Raw genomic sequence first — 21124 nt, 5'->3', positions numbered from 1 at the left:
GTGACAGTTTCAGGTATACATGAAAGGGACTCAGCCATACAGACACATGTATCCATTCTCCCCTCAAATCCCCTCCTATCCAGGCTGCCACATAACACTGAGCAGAGTTCTCTGTGCTATAAGTAGGTCCATATTGGTTACCAAGGAGCAGTGTGTACATGTTCATTCCAAACCACCTATCTCTCTCCTCCATTCTTCCCCCCGGCAACCAGAAGTTAAAATCTACTTATTTAATATTTCATTAATATGCTTTCAGCCAAGATATATAGACTGTGTACACTTTTAATAATTGTGATTACATTTATTTTAAAATTTTTAAATCTTTACCATTCTTGATGTTAGGGAAAACAAGATGTGTAGGTGAACTTCTGTTTTCAGTCGCTTCTTTCTTTTGGTTAACAGTTGAAATAACACTGCTGAAAGCAGAAATCTGGCCTTTGAATCCTCTGTCCAAACCCTAAAAACAGAAAAGTTAACACTGCAGCATAATTCCTACTAGGTGTATTTAATTTTACTGCAAAAATCATAAACATTTATAATAGAGATTTTAGTTTGATGACAGATGCATGATAGATAAAACATATATATAATATTGACTTACCTTTTCTAGGACCAATTATTTTAAGTATAAAATGAAAATAGTCATGCCATCTAATGGCTTGTAAGTTGACAGAGTTTGGAAGTAGGGATAATAACAACACCTTTCTCACAGGGTTATTGTGAGGTTTACCTGAGATAATGTGTGGAAAGCAATGCGCTTTCTTGTCTTCTGATGCAACTTTAAAAGCTCAAGTAGAAAGATAAACCCTTTAGAGTTCATTTCGCTCTAAATATGTGATTAGACTTTCAGTATAAGGGGATTAAAAAAAACAGGGCTAAGCAACTTAAGTGCAAATAACAGAGCAATCTGCCTATAGCATAAAATCTATCCATTAACATACTTTCCACAAAATAATACCTATAAAATTCATAATATATAATCAATGTGCACTTTAATTATAAATAAAATCACATTACCAGGTCAATACTCAGTTATAAAGCTAGCTCAGGGCTTATTCTCAGTTCTCAGCTCTTTACAACTTACACTATATTCCAGTTTCCAGATGCTTAATCAAACACAGTAGTTAAATTCTTCCCTAACATTCACCTTTTTACACTGAAGATACGTTAATTTGTTTGCCTTCAGAGGAGAGTTTCTTTTTCATTTTCTTCTACATTTACCAGACTGATTTTCACTTACCTTTTCAGAATTAGCTCAGGTACCATGTAGCAAAAATATACACTCACCAAATATTTACTCTCCCACATCACCCACTCTCTTACAGCTAAATGAAACTATCTAATTCTAACAGGCTGCACGTGGAGGTGGTGTTGGCCATTGGTGGACCAGAAAGTACTAAGGCATTTAAGGCTGGTGGTAAATCACCAGCTCCTTTTTCTCCTTTCACTGTGACAATCACAGAGGCTCCGAGCCGAGATGTGAGAGCATCCATGGGCTCAGGTCCCCCAATCGCTATGTGGAGCAGAGGCACTGATAGCCAACAGCGGCTTATACAACTAACAGTAAATGCACCTTTAGAATTGCCAAACACTGAAATTTGGGACAACTTTGTAAGTGCAGTCTGACCCATTCTGTCATAACCTCTCTGCAAAGCATTTTCTGGTGGCCACTATTTCCACAAAAACCCATCCCTCTTATTTATGCTTGAGATTTACTTATTCCACTGAAATTATAATTTTTTTTAAAATATATACTGGTCCTTCATGTTGGACTTGAAATTTCTTATTCATCACAGAGCTTGACATCCAGTGACTCCTGTGCACAGAGCTTATACTTCAGAGTAAATTTATTTTTCTTTTAAAGAGATTAGTATAGAAAATAACCCAGAAAAAAATCAGATACACAGAATTTAAAAGTTTCTAGACTTGAGACTTTTTAAAAATTAGCTATCTAACCCCTTTATTTCACAGATGAGGAAAACAGCATTGAGATTCACCTAAAGTCATTCAGCTAACAAGCAACAACTAACAAGCCAACTAGTGATGGGCACTAACTGAGAACTTGAAGAATGCTTCCCTAAGGAAAGGACATGTATGCAACTCTGTGTATGCACCATCTTTGGCTGCTCACAGAATACGTGTTTTTTTCTTTTTTTTTGGTTGTTGTTTGTTAGCTTGTTTGCTTTTTGGCTAGATTTAGGCTCAATGAAGTCTGAATCAGTATTTCTGTTAGGATTAGCCTACATGATCCAGCCTACAAAAGTTAAACAACTGAAATAAAGTCGTCTTCTAACAGATGCCTGAAGTTTCAGAATCACAGACAGTATCAACAAGGGTCTTGTACAGAGCCTATGCCACACTGGATTTTCCATAAATGATTACTCTTGTGACAACAACACTTAAAACAAGTCATGTATTGACTGCTTGGTAGAAGGAAATGGCAACCCACTCCAGTGTTCTTGCCTGGAGAATCCCCGGGACAGAGGAGCCTGGTGGGCTGCCGTCTGCGGGGTCGCACAGAGTTGGATGCGACTCAGCAGCAGCAGCAGATGCATACTACTAATTATAATAGGTGCTTTAATACAACATTTCTATGAGGTATATATTTACACCCCATTTTACAAAGGAGGAAACTGAAGTACCATACCAAAGTTCACAGAGCTGGAAAGTGGGAATTCAAACTAGTCTGAATGACCTTGCTTACTACAGTAGCTATCACTTATTAAGAGCTGAGCATGAGACAGTAAGTGTGTTCCATATATCAGCCTGTCTTCACAACCCTTGCAGCTGACATTCTCTTCTCTGCTTTTATAGATATGTGCCGAATGAAATTTAACAGCTTTGGGAGCAACTCACCTAACCAGAGGAAATCAACGTAAGTGGAAAAGCTAACTGTACTTTAAGGAACCCTCTGATATCCTAGCAATCTGGGAAAGGCTCAATATTTTATTTTATTTTCCTCCTCTTTCCTCTACCGCTTCTTAATAATAAGAGATTCCAGAGAACATTGTTTGACTCACTTGTGGAATCTTCAAATAATAATTTAAAAACCCACAAGTAACTGACTGAATCAACAAAAGCATTTAACAACTATCAGTTCTAACCTCTAACAGATTTATAATAGAGATTCCCAAGGAGGAGAGACAAAATTGGAGAAAAAGATTAATAAAAGAGTCATATGCAATCATTTTCTATAAAAGTCTTAGTAAATTACATACTTTGCATAACTTTGATAAATTAAAACATTATGCTCAAGTTCACAGAACTGATTAGAAAAATAAAATAACCCATACATTTGAAAAAGTATCATCATTCCTTGCTATAAATATTATGATACTTATGTAAGACCTGTATTAACTTCTGGGGCTAAGGTTGTTTATTTGTATGTTTTGTCCTATCAAACATCTTAAATAATAATGGGAATGAATGTCAAATTTGATATACATATATTTCATTTATGCATGAGAGTTGATAAAAGTAGCCAGCCTATAAAATGAGGTCAATGATGGCCCCTTGGAACTTTGCCAAGTTGTTGTTGTTTAGTCACTAAGTCATGTCCAACTCTTCACAACCCCATGGACTGCAGCCCACCAGGCTCCTCTGTCCATGGGATTTTTCAGGCAAGAATACTGAGCATGTTGCCATTTTCTTCTCCAGAGGATCTTCCCGACTCAGGGATCGAACTTACATCTCCTGAATTGGCAGGTGGGTTCTTTACCAACGAGGGAAGCCCAGAACTTTGTTAACTTAGCTGTAAATGTTTACAATAAATTAATATACCAAAGGTTTTTTCATTGATAACTGTCACTGATGTTACCTAAGATTGAGCATCTTAGAGGATTTAAAGAGCAGTTTAGTTGCAGTACAGAATCAGAAAGGGAGAATGGTCCAGTGAGGTGAGATTGGAAAGATAGGCAGGGACAATACTATGAATCCTTCCAATCCTGGAAGGGGATAGGGAACAGTCGTGGAGGACTTGTAAAAAGGGCGTGACATAATTATATCTGTATCTTAGGAAAATCACTGTCAGTAGGTAGGGAATAGACCGTAGGGGAGCAATACCAGAAAGATACATCACGTCTACTTACTGGGAGAAATAAGTCTAAACTGAGAAAGGAGTTAAGGAAATGAAGAATGACAGCCAAAGGTATGGCAAAATAGCAAGAGTTATTTCAGGTCATAATGAGAATCAGAGAACCCTTCGATAAATCATAAAATAAATGAAATGAACAATGTAAACTGCTTTATTTCAAATTTCAGGAAAAATACTTTGCCACCTCACCATCAAGAAGAGGGCATATGATTAAAGACTACTGACTATACTAAAGCCTTTGACTGTGTGGATCACAACAACTGTGGAAAATTCTTCAAGAGATGGCAATACCAGACCACCTTACCTGCCTCTGAGAAATCTGTATGCAGGTCAAGAAGCAACTGTTAGAATGGGACATGGAACAACAGACTGGCTCCAAATCGGGAATGGAGTATGTCAAGGCCATATATTGTCACCCTGCTTATTTAACTTATATGCAGAGTACATCATGAGAAACGCTAGGCTGGATGAAGCATACACTGGAATCAAGATTGCCGGGAGAAATATCAATAACCTCAGTTATGCAGATGACACCACACCTATGGCAGAAAGCGAAGAACTAAAGAGCCTCTTGATGATAGTTAAAGAGGAGAGTGAAAAATTTGGCTTAAAACTCAACATTCAGAAAACTAAGATCATGGCATCTGGTCCCATCACTTCATGGCAAGTAGATGTGGAAACAATGGAAACAGCGGCAGACTTTATTTTGGGGGCTCCAAAATCACTGCAGATGGTGATTGCAGCCATGAAATTAAAAGACGCTTACTCCTTGGAAAAAAAGTTATGACCAACCTAGACAGCATATTAAAAAGCAGAGACATTACTTCACCACAAAGGTCCATCTAGTAAAAGCTATGGTTTTTCCAGTAGTCATGTATAGATGTGAGAGTTGGACCAGAAAGAAAGCTGAGCACCAAAGAATTGATGCTTTTGAACTGTGGTGCTGGAGAAGACTCTTGAGAGTCCCTTGGACTGCAAGATCCAACCAGTCCATCCTAAAGGAAATCAGTCCTGAATATTCATTGGAAGGACTGATGCTAAAGCTGAAACTTCAATACTTAGGCCACCTGATGGGAAGAACTGACTCACTGGCAAAGACCCTGATGCTGGGAAAGATTGAAAGCGGGAGGAGAAGAGGATGACAGAGGATGAGATGGTTAGATGGCATCACTGACTCAAGGGACATGAGTTTGAGTAAACTCTGGGAGTTGTTGATGGACAGGGAGGCCTGGTGTGCTGCAGTCCATGGGGTTGCAAAGAGTCGGACACGACTGAGCAACTGAACTGAAGAACTGAAGAAAATTCTAGACTAGGTTATATAAATGTATTTGTGGAATGACTAGAAAAGGAACCAATGGTCACTAGGCAAAAATATGTGTCTCGTGCCAAAATAATGTAATTTTTCTAGCTGACAGGGTTATGATCATGCTACTGTCATGTAGCAACTGCTCTGCAAAACTAGAATAAGGGCAAAACCATGGAAACACTGGCAAATATGACATGAGCTTACAAAGAACATGAAGAATGAATGACCAAAAAAGATAAGAAATCTAAGAGAAGATCATATGTTAAAAATGAAGGAAGGATCATCAAGAAAAAAGTGGTCAGCAGTGCTGAATAACGAACAGTGGCTAGGTCTAAAGTGTGCCTACGAGCATGTGCAGCTGTGAAATCTTGGGGACAAAGGAGACAACAGGTTTTCGGGAGAAACTGCCACTGCTCGTGGCAGAAACCGTATGAAATAGTTTGGCAAACGCATGGGAAGTCAGGAGGTGAAAGCACTGAGTAGGATTTGCTCTGTCCAGAAGCTTTATGGAAGGGTACAAAGATGTGAGGGAAGATACACTGAGCGTGTTATCAAGGCTGCCAAATCCAGGGGTCGCGTCTATTGACCCCAGAGCATTACTGCTATTCTTTGTGCAGCAAAGGCCACAGATTGGAGCAGGGACAGGCACTCAACCAAAAGGCAGCCATCTGTCGATCGGGTGGCCACACATTAGGTGGCCTGGCATACAGGACACTGATGCTTCCTAATATGTCAATCAGAGAAGGTCTTTCCAGATTTCAGATGGAGGAATATGGAAAAGAGCAAGCAGCCAAGAATGAGAGAATAGCAGGCGCACAGAGAGCAGCTGGTCTCTGTTCCTGCCTGCTTTCTGGTTCTATCTATGTATGTTATTTCCATAAATCCCCCTTTTCCAAAAGGAGGCATATATGGCCTGATTTTCTGTTCCTTGTGATCAAAAAAGCTTAACATGAGAAAAAAAAAAAAATCCCTGGTCTAATAAGTCTCTTGCTTCTAAGATGACTGTACCCTTGATACTTCACACTTGAGATGACAAGAAATAAATCATGGACAATTTCACAGGTTGACAGTGTACTACAGATAAATAAGAACAAATTCTCAAAATAGCAGTTGCCCCCACACTAGCTTGCACAAGAGAAACATTCCCATAGCCTAATACTTCCATGAGAATGCAGGGTCGCATGTTGTTTGATGGTAAACTGATTAAAAACTAGAGAATCAAGATGCTATTGAGTGCTAATAGGATATGAGTAAATTTAAGGTTAGGGAACATTACAAGTCTTCTAAGAATTGGACCTACCACCGTTATTACATCTGGTTCCCCGAGGAGTTTTGTCTATGAGCAACTGTTGTCTATGAGTCCTAAGTAAGTACCACACTAGAGATGACATCCTGGAATGTGGCCAGCCTACAAACAGTGGGCTGCATGTGTTGAAGAATAGATAGGAGGAGGATACCCAACCAGCTGTTACAGAGGAAGAAGAAGTACAAATAGGGAACACGGGGGAAAGAGACGCTGAGAATTCATTGAGGAGAAAAACTCAAAATGCACCCAGTGTAATAAATAAGACTTGACTCTCTAGGTAGAGGCTGACCATGAGTTTAACGAACAGCTGAATTTTATGTGGCAATTGCAAAACTAATCAAAGAACATACTTCTTTCAAGCAGCTAACATAGACCTCAATGGTCTTTTTGACTATAAAATCACACAGATTATATGTAAGATTATAATAGTTTCAAGAAATTAAACATAATTTCAAAAAATTAAACAGAATGAAATTAAATGGAATACCTGTTTTTCCCTGTTAATCTATAATTAAATCCTGTTGACCTTATTTTAAATTTTAATACATGAGCTCCTACTTCCAACATTTACTGAGGAACAGACTACATCTGCTTGGAGAAGGCAATGGCACCCCGCTCCAGTACTCTTGCCTGGAGAATCCCGTGGACGGAGGAGCCTGGTGGGCTGCAGTCCATGGGGTCGCGAAGAGTCGGACACGACTGAGCCACTTCACTTTCACTTTTCCCTTTCATGCACTGGAGAAGGAAATGGCAACCCACTCCAGTGTTCTTGCCTGGAGAATCCCAGGGATAGGGGAGCCTGTTGGGCTGCCGTCTATGGGGTTGCACAGAGTCGGACACGACTGACGCAACTTAGCAGCAGCAGACTACATCTGAGTTAAATTTCTGATTTATCGTATTTTTCTATTAGAGGTCAATAAGAAGGATACTCATGGTTTTCCATCATAGCTTTTATATTTTACACTGAATACCAAGTTCTTTTTATATTCAAAATTCTGATAAAATTTACTTTGGTCATCTACTATTCCACCAAAAGCTGCCTTAGAATAGAAAACATTTTCATTCACGTTCTAAACCAATCTTTTTTTTTTGGTCACACTGCACAGCGTGTGGGGTCATAGTTTCCTGACGATGGACTGAACCAGTGCCTCCTGTAGTGGGAGTGGCTGAGCCCTAACCACAGGGCATTTCCTAAACCAATCTTTGGTAAAAGAATAACTGCTGGAATAACAGCAGTTAAAAGAATAACACTGCCCCACTCCAGTGTTCTTGCCTGGAGAATCCCAGGGACGGCGGAGCCTGGTGGGCTGCCGTCTATGGGGTTGCAGGGAGTCGGACACGACTGAAGCGACTTAGCAGCAGCAGCTGTTCCATCATGAAATACTTTTTAAAACCAAAATATCTCACTATATTTCTCACTATATAGATCTCTCACTATATATCTTTGAGGTGAAATATTTTAAATTGTATACACAATTATTTTGTACTGTTTACAAAATTCATTATTCCTAACATCCATTGACCATTTATGCTAAAGCCTTTGACTGTGTGGATCACAACGGTGGAAAATTCTTAGAGATGGGAATACGAGACCACCGTACCTTTCTCCTGAGAAACATATATGCATGCCAAGACGCAACAGTTAGAACCAGACATGGAACAACTAACTGGCTCAAAACTGGGAAAGGAGTACGCCAAGGCTGCATATTGTCTCCCTGCTTATTTAACTTCTATGCAGAGTACATCGTGAGAAATGTGAGGTTGGATGAATCACAAACTGGAATCAAGATTGCCGGGAGAAATATCAGCAACATCACATATGCAGATGATACCACTCTAATGGCAGAAAGTGAAGAGGAACTAAAGAGCCTCTTGATGAGGGTGAAAGAGGACAGTGAAAAACCTGATTTGAAACTCAACATTAAAAAGCTAAGATCATGGCATCCAGTGCCATCACTTCACAGCAAATAGATGGAGAAAAAGCAGAAGTAGCTACAGATTTTATTTTCTTGGGTTCCAAAATCACTGCAGACAGTGATTGCAGCTATGAAATTAAAAGATGCTTGCTCCTTGGAAGAAAAGCTATGATGAACCTAGACAGCATATTCAAAGGGACATCCCTTTACCGACAAAGGTCCATATAGTCAAAGCTAAGGTTTTTCCAGTAGTCATATAAGGATGTGAGAGCTGGACCATAAAGAAGGCTGAGTGCTAAAGAAGTGATCCTTTTGAATTGTGGTGCTGGAGGAAACTCTTGAGAGTCACTTGGACAGAAAGGAGATCAAACCAGTCAATCCTAAAGGAAATCAACCCTGAATATTCATTGGAAGGGCTGATGCTGAAGCTCCAATTCTTCAGCCACCTGAGGTAAAGAGCTGACTCACTGGAAAAGACCCCAAAGCTGGGAAAGATTGATGGCAGGAGGAGAAGAGGGGGACAGAAGATGAGACGGTTAGATAGTATCACTGACTCAATGGACATGAACTTGAGCAAACTCTTGGAGATGGTGGAGCACAGAGGAGCCTGGCATGCCGTAGTCTATGTGGTCACAAAGAGTTGGACATGACTTAGCGACTGAAAGGCAAACATATTTTAAACTACCAGCTTCGCAAACAGCTGGAAATGTTAGCATTTTATACCATATCAAGTGAAAATTAATGCTGCATTCTAGCTATTATATAGGTCAGATTGGCAGAAGTTTTATTTACTATAGAGATAACACACAAATGCACAGGTAGATAGATTCTACATAGAGCCATCTCGTTAGGCTCGTGATACAAAGCTGTCATGCAGGATCCAGTCACCAGCATATGGTAAATCATGTTCAGGAGCTTTTATTTGAGAAGGGATGTACATCTTTCAGAAAATGCTTCATGCAGTAAATAAACGGGTATTCTAAAATGTCCAAGAACACCTGGCTAGCTGGGAAATTCACTTACGTGGAATACCTGTCATCGGTAATACAGAACAAAAAGCATGAATGGTAGTAACACAAAGGAAATTCTAGATACCTTAGCATAGTGGTTTTCAAACTTTCTGGTTTCAGGACCTCTTTCCATTCTTAAAAATTATTATATGTATGTACTCATTCCTGTTCAAGCACCAATAAATCCACTTACGGACAACAACTATTTTCCCAACAAACAAAAATCAGTGAGAAGAGTGACATGGTTTACCTTTTGCAAAATGATTTTTCTATTTGTTTCTGCATTCAATTTGTTGCAGTATCATCTGTCACACAGAAAACTACACTGTACACTAGAGAGGAGGAGTGAGAACAAGACCACACAAACAACATCCCACCATCATTACAAAGGCAGTGCTGACCTCATGGACATCTTCAGGGACGCTGAGGACCACATGTTGAGGACTGCTATGGTGGAAGTAAACAGTAATCAGCACGCAGAATGAATCTAAGAAATCTTGGCAGAACAAGAAGGCAACATTTACATCTGCTCTAATACAAGCATTTGCCCCATGTGGCTGTTGAGGACTTGAAATGTGCCAGTAAGTGTAAAATACACAGTTTTCAAAGACTTAGTATGAAAAAGAGGTAAAATATCTCATTAAGTGTCCGTACTGATTAAATGTTGAAATGGTTAAGTTTCTGGATATACTGGATTAAAAAATATGCTATTAAATTTTATTTTACCTCTTATTATCTTTAATGAGCTATTAGAAAAATTAAAATTACATATGTGGTTCACATTTTATTTCTACTGGACAGAGCTGATATAAATGAAAACATATTTTCCTAAACTAGATCCAATCCAACATACAATCTCAGGAAACGGGACAGAATTATTATTTTGATTCGTCATTTCTCTGCATCATTCTGGAGAAAAAGATCTGAGGTAGCAAAAGTAAACATGGTCTAATCTGTAGATGAAGAATCAAAGATACCTGAAGGAATAAAATCTGAGTTTCTTGCTTTGGTCATTTCAGATATGTATACAGAGACAATGGCAATTTGTACACTTTTGGCCACACCTCAATGAAATTTATCTTTCAAACCCCAAAGTAAATAGTTTGGCAACATATTGTGTGTGCCAAGTCGGTTCAGTAGTGTCTGACTCTGAGACCCTATGGCCTATAGCCTGCCCAGCTCCTCTTTCCATGGGATTCTCTAGCCAAGAATACTCGAGTGGGTTGCCACACCCTCCTCCAGGGGATCTTTTCTGACCCAGGGATTGAACCCTCGTCTCTTATGTCTCCTGCACTGGCAGGGGGGTTCTTTACCATTAGCGCCACCTGGTACGCCTGGCAATACATTCAGTGCTCCTAATATAAAGCAGGGATCCTTCAGTCTTGTGAGTACACGGAATATCTATGATACACAGAAAAAACCTACAAAAGACTGAACGGCTTCCTGAGATACTGAGCAAAGGTTTCTGCATCAGAAGACTGGTGAACAAAGTACATTTATATGTTTTAAGTTAAAACAGCGTCAGCAGGGAAGCCCTTAGATTGACTATACTTTGCTTTACTAACTTTTAAAATAAACTGACCTAAACTACCTGTTAGGGCCATACCAGATGAGAGGCTTCAGCTGTATTTAGGGTCTAACAAAGGAGACTATTTCAGGCCCTGTTCCCGGGTAAAAAGATGTTGCTTTTCTTTTTTGTGTCTTTTTTCACAGTTCCCTATTAGGATGCTGGGTTAGAAAATCAGTGCTCTGCCTCCTTTCATTAAGAAGTGAAAAGTTGGCTCCTTTCAAGGTGTGAACCTTCCTCCCCCAACTAAAAGGCACCAACCCAAGTTGAACTGTTTTCTTTAAGTGATATAAACCACAACTTTCAAGGGAGACTAAGAAGGACGGGGTTTCTGAAACAAAAGTTTAACACCAAAAAAATTACAATGTATTTGATCTTATAGATAACTGAAAATTAACCCTACTTGATATAAAGAAATGTTAGTCCTGAAGCTCAGAAATTTCAGTGTTTGCTTATCAGGATGGCAATGTGTCTTGGGAGGTTTTATTATTTTACAACATAGGGGAAAAAAGCAATACCAACAGATTACCCTTATACAGCAAAATGCTACTTTTAAACTGTGTGATTTGATGAACTCACAATTCTCAATTTACTGTTCTTTTAAAAAAAGAAAGGATCGAAACCAAGTTAATTTGAAACAAAGTTTTCTTTAATGACTAGGTTCAAACTTCAGACTGATTTTTCAATTAAGCTGAATTAGTAAAATTTCAATAATTTCTATTTTTAAAAGGCACATTCATCTATTATAATTATTCCCCTCAAAACGTTTCTTGACTGCTTACTAAATAAACTGTTGGCAAGTTATAAATATCAACTTAGCAACAACTAGTTATTCATATAAGGTTCAGCAGTCTAACATTTTTAAAGTGCAAGAAGGTATCCTCATAACAAATGTAGAAAACACCAAATTTCCAGAGGTTTCTCAGCTCCACCCACTTTCTTATTCATCTTCTGTTGATCTTTTTCTACTCTCTCTTCCTCAATTCAAGTAAATATAAGCAAATTAATTTCCAAACAATATGCCAAAATAAGCTGCTACCCTGGGACACCAGCAGTACCCTTAAAGCCATTACTTTTCCCTTTCAAAAAAATTCTTCTGAACCCAGGAATTCCCTAGCCCTGAAGACTTCAGAGAGTGCAGGATACCTTTTAATTCAGAGGGCATGTATGTGAGCATGTGTGTGGAGTGCAGGAAGAGGAGGGAGGTGCATCAGTAATATCTACGGAGTAATACAGGTGATATCTACAGAAAAGGTTGTAAAGGGAAGTACCATAGCCACCGGATAGATTAGAAAGGGAGCTACAAATAGCAAGGCAGTATCATATTGGACCGGCTCCCCTTGGGGCTCAGTGGTAAAGAATTTGCCTGCCAATGCAAAAGACTCAGGTTCAATCCCTGGGTCAGGAAGATCCCCTGGAGAAGGCAATGGCAACCCACTCCAATATTCTCACCTGGGAAATCCCATGGACAGGGGAGCCTGGAGGGCTACAGCCCATAGCCTTGCAGAAGGGCTGGACACACCCTAACTAAATAACAACATACTGGACACTTTGGAAGTTCTCTGGTTCATAACTTACAACGACCATTTTTCTTCAGTTGTTAAATACAGTCAAATTATTTGTGTCCTAACACCCTGAACTAATTATGCAAGGGATAAGCAGGCAACTATAATATGGCTTCAAAGTTAAAAAAAAAAAAAAAGTGGACAAACGACTTTTTTTAAAAGTCACTCAAAATTAAACACACTCTGGCTAAGTATTTATATAGCTACAGCCCTCCCTTTCTGTGTCTTAAGACTCTCTGATCACTTCTTTAATGAGACTGCTTGATTTTACAAGGAATTTAATGATGCATTAATACCATAATGAAGACGGATATTACCAGATACATATTTCTCTCCTAAATAGTTCTATCTCTAGTAACAAGGCTTTGAACAAATTTGTCACTGGACCACATCCTCTTTTCTAATCTAAGACATACTGCTACAGGTGGGGGTTCTATGAACCACACGGACCCTGACCACAGACAGTACACGGAGTAAGGGAAAGAGCATGGGTGTTTCTGTTTGTTTGTTTTGAGTCATAAAGTCTCAGCTGAAACCAAGTTCTGCCCCCTTCCCAGCCATTTCACCCTCTGGCAAGGTACACTATATGTAGCCTGACTCTGAGATTCCTGTCCGTGTGAACTGGGAACAGAATCTTCCTCATGATTAGAATGATCAGGTGGTTGGTGATGAATTTTGGTTGAACTAACTGACTAGATGAGAGACGTGTGGACAATGCTTAGCACAGAGAAGGTACTAAATAAACAGTAGCAATCGGAGAAGGCAATGGTGACCCACCCCAGTACACTTGCCTGGAAAATCCCATGGACGGAGGAGCCTGGTAGGTTGCAGTCCATGGGGTTGCTAAGAGTCGGATAGGACTGAGCGTCTTCCCTTTCACTTTTCACTTTCATGCATTGGAGAAGGAAATGGCAACCCACTCCAGTGTTTTTGCCTGGAGAATCCCAGGGACGGGGGAGCCTGGTGGGCTGCTGTCTATAGGGTCGCAGAGAGTCGGACACGACTGAAGCGACTTAGCAGCAGCAGCAGCAGCAATCGTTTGTATTATTTATATGTATTTCACATATGGATACATGATATACCTGTGGTTTATTAAATTGCTTAAGACATCTTCACTACAACAACCTCTACTCTTCCCTATCTCAACTCTTGAGAAAGGTACAAGATTTTCCAAAAATAAGACTCTTCCAAACACCTAGATGGGCAAGTTTTACCAAAGTTCACACATACATATGTTTATTTGGAATGCTGTTGGCTGGGCTGCCTTTTTATGCCTTTTCCTCTGAGAGAATTCATCTGCAAACTTTAGAATTCTTTTCCTTTATTAGTCTTCTCTTTCATTCCACCAGATTCCACTTTGTAGGGATTCTTCCATCCCTTACACCTTATCACATGGCCATGACCCTAGTGGATGCTCCATCATCTCTTGTATGAACTGCAGAGCTCCTTCTTTGCCCTATTTCTCCTCCCTCCTCCAGTCTAACTACCTCTAATCACTTCCACTAATTTCATTCTGTTGTTCCTTTATTTAAGAAACTCCAATGGTTTCCTGTGAAGCACAGAAAAAAAAAAAAAAAAAAAAGTCCCAACGTCCCTGCCTGCTGATCTGGCCCAGCCCCCATGCAATCTCATTTACCTCCCACAAGTTGCCAGCATGCTTCCACTGGGCTGACTTTATTACTCCCTAATTCTTCCCTTTAAGCCTTGTTCACGTTCGTTTCCCACTTGCTTTTGCCCATCCAAACCCTATCACCCTTCAATGGCCAGCCAGCTTAAATAATTACCGCTGCTTGAAGGCCTTTCTTCACAGTTCTGCACGCACTGATTTCCTTTCTCTGACCTCCTAGAGCGCAAATTGTTTTTATGGCACATGGTGGCTTTTACACATTGCTTTGCTTTGTTGGGTTTTCCTGTGTTAGCTCTGCCTACCCTGAGGCAGGAATCTATTTTTCTTTTTTAAACTTTGCGTTTTCTGTAGCATCTAGCCCAAAGCTAAACATAATAGAGGTTCAATAACTGGTAGTTACATTGTGGCCCAGCGGATCCATCAAGCCGGGTGACACACCCCTGATAGAACCTGTACAAACTTCTCATTTTTATTACTGGACTTCCTACCAAATCCTCTCCACATACCTCAAGACTTGCTCTCACCTTCCCCCTACTTGACAAATCTCCTGACCTTTACTGTGGGCAAACTTTCCCTTTCCATCCTAAATTGATTTCCTCCATTCCCCTTCACTGCCCTGACCTAAGTAAAGTCTAGTTCTTTCTTTCAGAGAAGGCAATGGCACCCCACTCCAGTACTCTTGCCTGGAAAATCCCACGGGCGGAGGAGCCTGGTAGGCTGCAGTCCATGGGGTTGCTAAGAGTCAGACATGACTGAGCGACTTCCCTTTCACTTTCACGCATTGGAGAAGGAAATGGCACCCCACTCCAGTGTTCTTGCCTGGAGAATCCCAGGGACGGGGGAGCCTGGTGGGCCGCTGTCTATGGGGTCGCACAGAGTCAGATATGACTGAAGTGACTTAGCAGCAGCAGCAGCAGCAGCAGCAGCAGCAGCAGCAGCAGCAGCAGCAGAAGCAGCAGCAGCTCTTTCTTGAACCCACTTCATTTTCCATAAACCTATGCCATGAAGAATCTCCCCTTCTCTTCTCACGTGATTTAAATGATGAAGTAGACAGACTCATCTTCACTTATCACTATTATCTGCTCCTCTTTTGACCCTTTTCTCCGTCCCTATTCACCAATTTTTTCTAACTTCCATATTACACCAGCAACTAACTTCTAATACTCTTCTCCAGTCCAATCTGTCAACTTCAGTAAGTCCTCACAGCATCAGTCCTTCACATTTCCTGCTGCCGCTAGCTCTCTGGGCCTGCAGCACCTCTCCACAGCAGCAAGGCCAAACCCCAGACACTGACAGGCTTCTGAGGGCTCTATCTTGGGCCCTTGAGCCACTCTAACTAGGAACCACCTTAACTGCCATTCCTCTCAATTCCCCACTACACCTGATTTCTGTCGGGCCTCATTCACTTAACCTGTACCTTTGACTATGCCATTTCAAATGCTGCTCCATAAACTAAGCAGACTTGGGGCAATGTAGTTAAAACACAGAGTCCAAGGAACTTTTTATTCAGTACACAGAGCATCAATTTTCAATCTTAGCTACCCCTGAGAATTAAAAAAAAAAAAAAAAAAATAGGTGCCTGAGCCCTACTCCCAGAATTGATCTAATTGGCCTGCATCTGGGCCTGAGCAATGATGGCTTCAAAAGCTCCCATTCCCCCATGCAGCAGAAGTTGAGAACTGGTGAGCAAAAGTGAGATCTAGGAACCTGGACTTCACCAAGCTACCAAGGGATCCTGGTGGTCAGTCGGGTTTGTGTGTTAGGCACCTCCTGGCTGGAATGGACTTCCTGCATGCTTAGGAAGTTGTAGGCTCAATCACGGTAGGGTTGTTTTTCCAGCACCCTCAATCCCACTCCTGCACCTTTTAAAAAAAATTTCTGGGATACAGTCTCAACTCTTCAAGTGTAATCAGGGCCATCATAACCTGGCCTTCTACTTATTTTAGGGAGCTGTCACTCCAAATTATTTCCAAACTCTCATAAAAATGTAATATGGTGATTTCTGGAAAATGTCAGTACTGTAAGGTTACAGTAATTGAGTCATAAACTCAAGTAACAGAGACAGAGCTGTTAACCTGGGGCAAAAAGTAAGCATCACTAAAATAGCTCAAAAAGATAAGTTATTGATAGTACTCAGCTTCCTAAGCAAACCTCCAGAAGCTCTATTTGATCCACATGGAGGCTGAAAAAGAACCAAGCAGGCCACAAGCTGTCTTTCCCTGTCCCCCACACCAAGGCTTTCCCATCTATACTGGTGAGCTTGGACGTCATCCAGGCTGCCTGGCTTTCTCGCCCTCAGGAGGCTCAAGTGCACATTTTCTTGACTAAGGCTTTTCACTGCTATCACTCAGAATTCCAGCTCTAGAAATCTCTCTTTAACAAATACACACCAAGTATCTTCATTACTGGCTAAGTTTCTCATCCTCCCCCTTGCTCTCCTAACTCTCGCTGCAAAACCTGAGAACTCCTTTTCTCGCCTGACGTGACTCAAAACCTCAGTGCTAATGATAAACTCTATCATTTCAGAGAGTCTGAAATTCTGAATGTCATTAAAAAAACAAAAACCTGTCATTAAAACGCACACACAAAAAAAAACAATGTTACCCACTCTGCTTGTAAGGCGCCAGAAATTGCCTTCAAAAATCTCAAGTCTTCATTCTTATCCTCTTCTAATTTAACCTGTTTTTCCAAGGTTTTATTCAAGACCTTAAGAAACTTTCTGAACTCTGTTCTTCTGTCTGTCCAGCAGTACAAGCCCATATTCCTTTGTTCACACTTATGAAATCCTCTAAGCTCTTAATACTGAAAGAGCTTATTTGGTAACTAAACGTGTACCTGAACTGAACTTTTTGACAATCCAACCTGAGCTGAACTGATAGGAAGCTACTGATAGACCTTATCTCATTTAGTGTGAACAACCCACACTTTTCACTGCAGAGTTATTAGTATGCTTAATTATGAGGAACTGGCCAGGACCCCACTGTGGATAGTATACATGATGTATATAAATTAACTTTCTAAAATCCAAAGACCTCTCAATTTCAAAGCCCCTGAAGATAACAGTCTGTAGACCTATGTCCACACTGTATCAATTTCTCCAAGTTTTTATTCCAAGCCTTCGATTTTTCAATTACACAGAAATAAGTAAGTTTTGGGGAGCGTCCTTACTTGAGGACCTAAACCGATTAACACAACTGTTCGTATAAGCACTCATGCATTCATTGTTTTAAACTGACTTAGAAATAAACTGCTGAAATACTATTTGCCAGTTAAGAACATCCCAGATAAGCTCCAAAAGCCCAGGAAATCAACAGCAAGAACTGGGCCTATAAGCAGCTGAGTGACAAATTTCTTCAAAGCATTTCCCAAAGTAATTTCTACCTGCAACTCCAATTTACCAATCAACTGTAGTAATTTTTTTAAGTGTCTGTCTACACTTCGCTGTGATTTAAGGTATGGTGCGCGTTCTAGCAATTTTCAGTTATCACAATCCTTAGACATTTTCCAAAAAACCTACTGAATCAAACGTTATTTCTATAACATTTTAAATTAGAGTTAGCTATTTTAGTAAGTTCTTAGTCATTTAAGAGGGAGGTTTTAGGAAATGAATTGCAACCAGGAATAAGGAAAATGTATCATGTTCTCTAAAACTTTTACTATTTTGTCACACAGGCTGAATAAGTCATGCTCTTTAAATGTACTGAAGTTTCAAGAAGTATATAAATATGGGGTCAAATGAAAAAATCTAAAAAATTAGAGGTTAATTTTGTGTGTGTGTGCGCTCCAAAGTAAACAGTCATAACCACCAGTAAAAGTAGGGAAGAGGGGCTGTCCCATTACATCATCTGGCAATCTGTAGTTTGAAGCCTGAAAGCGCTCTGCAAATAATCCTTAAGAAAATCCAGCTGGGAAATCATCCCCGAGAAGCTTACATCCCTTGAGTTTAAATATAAGGTTAAAAAAGCTTCCCCACCTTACGTCACATGTCTGTACCATATGAAAAAGAAAACCCATCACCGAGACATCTACCTCCCACTATCCTGACAGCAAACGAAAGGTCACAATTAAGTGGAAACTCGCCTCAGAGCCTGTTCAATCTGAAGGAGGAACGGAAAGAAAAAGCGAAGAAAAGGGGAGAAATCTTCGCTCTCCCACGGCAGGCAGACGGCTCAGCGGAAAACCCACTCCCGCCTGCCTGACACCTTATCCTCATCCAAGAGACGATGGACTCCAAAAAGCTGGTTATTTCCTTAGAGAAAGAGGGAAGCCCCCAAACCAGAAAATGACCGAAAACAGCCAGCTGACTCGGCCACCCCGGCATTCCCCGAGGGTGGAAGGTGCAGCTCGAGAAATGATCACGGCTGTCCCCGAGACACAACTCCTCGATTTCAGCCCGAGGAAGGGCAGCCTGAGCGCTTCTCCCCGGGCGGGTCCGGGGCTCCCTGGAGGAGAAGCGGGGTCCCCGGGCTCCCCTCGCCCCCCTCGCGACCGGCCGTCGGGGCGCCCCGCGGCCCCCGCCCGGCACCTACCGCAGGGGCACTGGCGCCCGCCGACACGATGGGCGGCAGCTTCTCACGCTCGGGTTCCTTCCCTTTCTTCTCCTCGGGCGCAGTCGCCGCCACCGCCGGCGGCGCGGCGGGCGAGGGCACCCGATCCGCTTCACTCATGTCGGGCCGGGCGGCTGGAGCGCGAGGCGGCGGCAGCGGCGGCCAGGCTGCGGCTGGGGTTGGCGCTGCTGCCGCCGCGGCCGCGAGAGGGCTCTGGGCCACCGCGTCCAGCCTCCGCCGCCGCTCCGCCCCCGCCCGCGCCCGCGCCCGCGCCCGCGCCGCGGCCCCGCGCTCGCGCCGCGCGCGCGCCCGGATGCCCGCCGCGCCCCCGCCCCCGCCCCCGCCCCCGCTCGCGGGGCCAGCCCGCCCGCGGCTCCCGCCCGCTCCTCGCCTCTGTCGCCCGCTCCTCGCCTCTGTCGCCCCCTCCTCGCCCCCGGCTCGGCTCGCGGGGAGCGGGGCCCGGACGCTGGCCGCTGCCACCCTCGCTGCCCCGGGGGCCCGGAGAGGAGGCGCCGCAGCCGGGCCGCCATGTTGTTTGCCGACCGTCGCCCGAACCGGCGAGGAGGGGGTCGGGACTAGCGAGCCGGTACTCTGGGGGACACGGCGAAGCCAGCAAAGGTCGCGCGGGGATAGAGCGTTCCCGAAGGGCTGCCGTGGGGCGGGGCGCGCGGCAGCCTCCTCTGCACGGACGGCCCTGACTTGGGGCGCCTAGACCCGCGGGGGATTTTTCCTCTCCAGCGCCTGCAAAACCGTCGCCTTCGGGCCGCTGCTCGTCCCTGCCACCCCGCCCGCCCGCCCGCTTGCCCCAAGAGCGAGGTCTCGAGCCTGGGCGTCCTCTGCAGGCAACCTTGCTTTTATAGTCGACCGACCCTTTGTAGATGCCCCAAGAGCCCCCATCTACAAAAGAAAAGGCTGAGGTGGGGAGAGGGGAAATGAGACGCCGTGGGCTCCACCTTCCCCACCGCAGGGCGGGACGGCCAGGCCACACTTTCCATTCCTGTTCTTCCCGTCCCTACTTGGACTGCCAAATCCGCCTCTCCCTTCCCGTCCCCACGCGCCTACATCTCGCTCTCTCCCCGCATCTCTTTGCTGCCTCCTATCCCTTCCTTGTTCGTTTCCTTTTATAAGTTGCAGATGGACAGACCCAAACTCCGCCGCATAATCCTTAATGTCAGATCGTTAATATGGGTGCGAACTTTAAAAGTGAGGAGGAAAGCTTTTAATCATGATATTAAAACATCCCCCATCCCCACCCCCACGACCAAGCCACACAGACATTTCCTTTCCTTTCCGCCCCCTCCTTTTCCTTCTCTCAGTCTACTGGAGCTGCGGAGACACCTGCTGATCTAAGGGAAAGGAGAGAGTAAGGATGTGCTGCATCGCCTATTAAAAACAGGGGATTCTTGACGGTCATATACACGGCTCTCGGTAGCGGCTTTGTTATTTCACTTGAGGATGAGTGAATTTTCAAATCATGGGTACCCAGATCCAAATAACTAAAAATATCTCTGAAACTTGTTTGGGAGGATGTTTGGGTTATCTGTTATTTTACATAATTCAGAATTATTAGCATAACTGAGTACTAGTTATAGTGCACCATGAAACGAGGTTGCATGTTTTTTCCTTCAAACCCAGAATTTGTAACAAACAGATCTGAAGTAAATCATGTAATGACTATAATAATTAGTATTCAGGATTGCCTTCTATATTATAAATTCCAACTTTCGTTTATAGAAGGGCTTTCTAGTTTTAATATAGTTGCTGTCATCACCTATTTAAATGTTAATTAGCAAAAAGCTCTGGAGTGCCCTATAGTTGGCAAAAAGTATTTCAGTGCTAATTAGAAAATGACTGGGACACACATTACTTTGCCACATTCTCCTATTTTTCTTGAATTCTTTTTTTAGGATTTTCATTTCTTCTCACACCTATGAAATATTCACCCTATAGGAGGAATATATAATTATTTCCTAGTTTTAGCAGGTCATTGTTCTGATCTTTTGATACAGCAGCAACTGAAATATTATAAATGGAAGGCTTTAACTGCAGTTCAAGATAGTCTATGCTGCCAAGCTATATTGATAGAACAAATTATTGTTGTTCAGTTGCTAAGTCTGACTCTTTGCAACCTCATGGACTGAGGCAGGCCAGACTCCTTGTCCTTCACTATCTCCCAGAGTTTGCTCT

The 21124-nt window shown here is 42.3% G+C and overlaps 1 protein-coding gene across 2 annotated transcripts in view; it reads right to left on the bottom strand.

Annotated features, from left to right (window-relative positions):
- HECTD2 (HECT domain E3 ubiquitin protein ligase 2) overlaps positions 1 to 19152 on the bottom strand; it is a 72888-nt gene extending 53736 nt beyond the window's left edge. Inside the window, exons 1-2 of one of the 2 annotated variants that reach the window (XM_027960547.2) lie at positions 18920 to 19152; positions 328 to 457 (exon numbers count right to left, since the gene is read on the bottom strand). In XM_027960547.2, coding sequence (XP_027816348.1) covers positions 328 to 457; positions 18920 to 19057 — 268 coding nt within the window. In that variant the 5' untranslated portion in view covers positions 19058 to 19152. Of the gene's footprint in view, positions 1 to 327; positions 17290 to 18919 lie in introns of those variants that run through there. The other variant, XM_060404612.1, reaches the window with a different exon arrangement.
- Positions 19153 to 21124: the final 1972 nt, after the last annotated feature.

This window comes from Ovis aries, chromosome 22 (genome assembly GCF_016772045.2).
Source record: "Ovis aries strain OAR_USU_Benz2616 breed Rambouillet chromosome 22, ARS-UI_Ramb_v3.0, whole genome shotgun sequence".
NCBI classification, from domain to species: Eukaryota; Metazoa; Chordata; class Mammalia; order Artiodactyla; family Bovidae; genus Ovis; species Ovis aries.
Note: the sequence above shows the minus strand (reverse complement) of the source record. Positions and strands in the feature narration are given on the sequence as shown.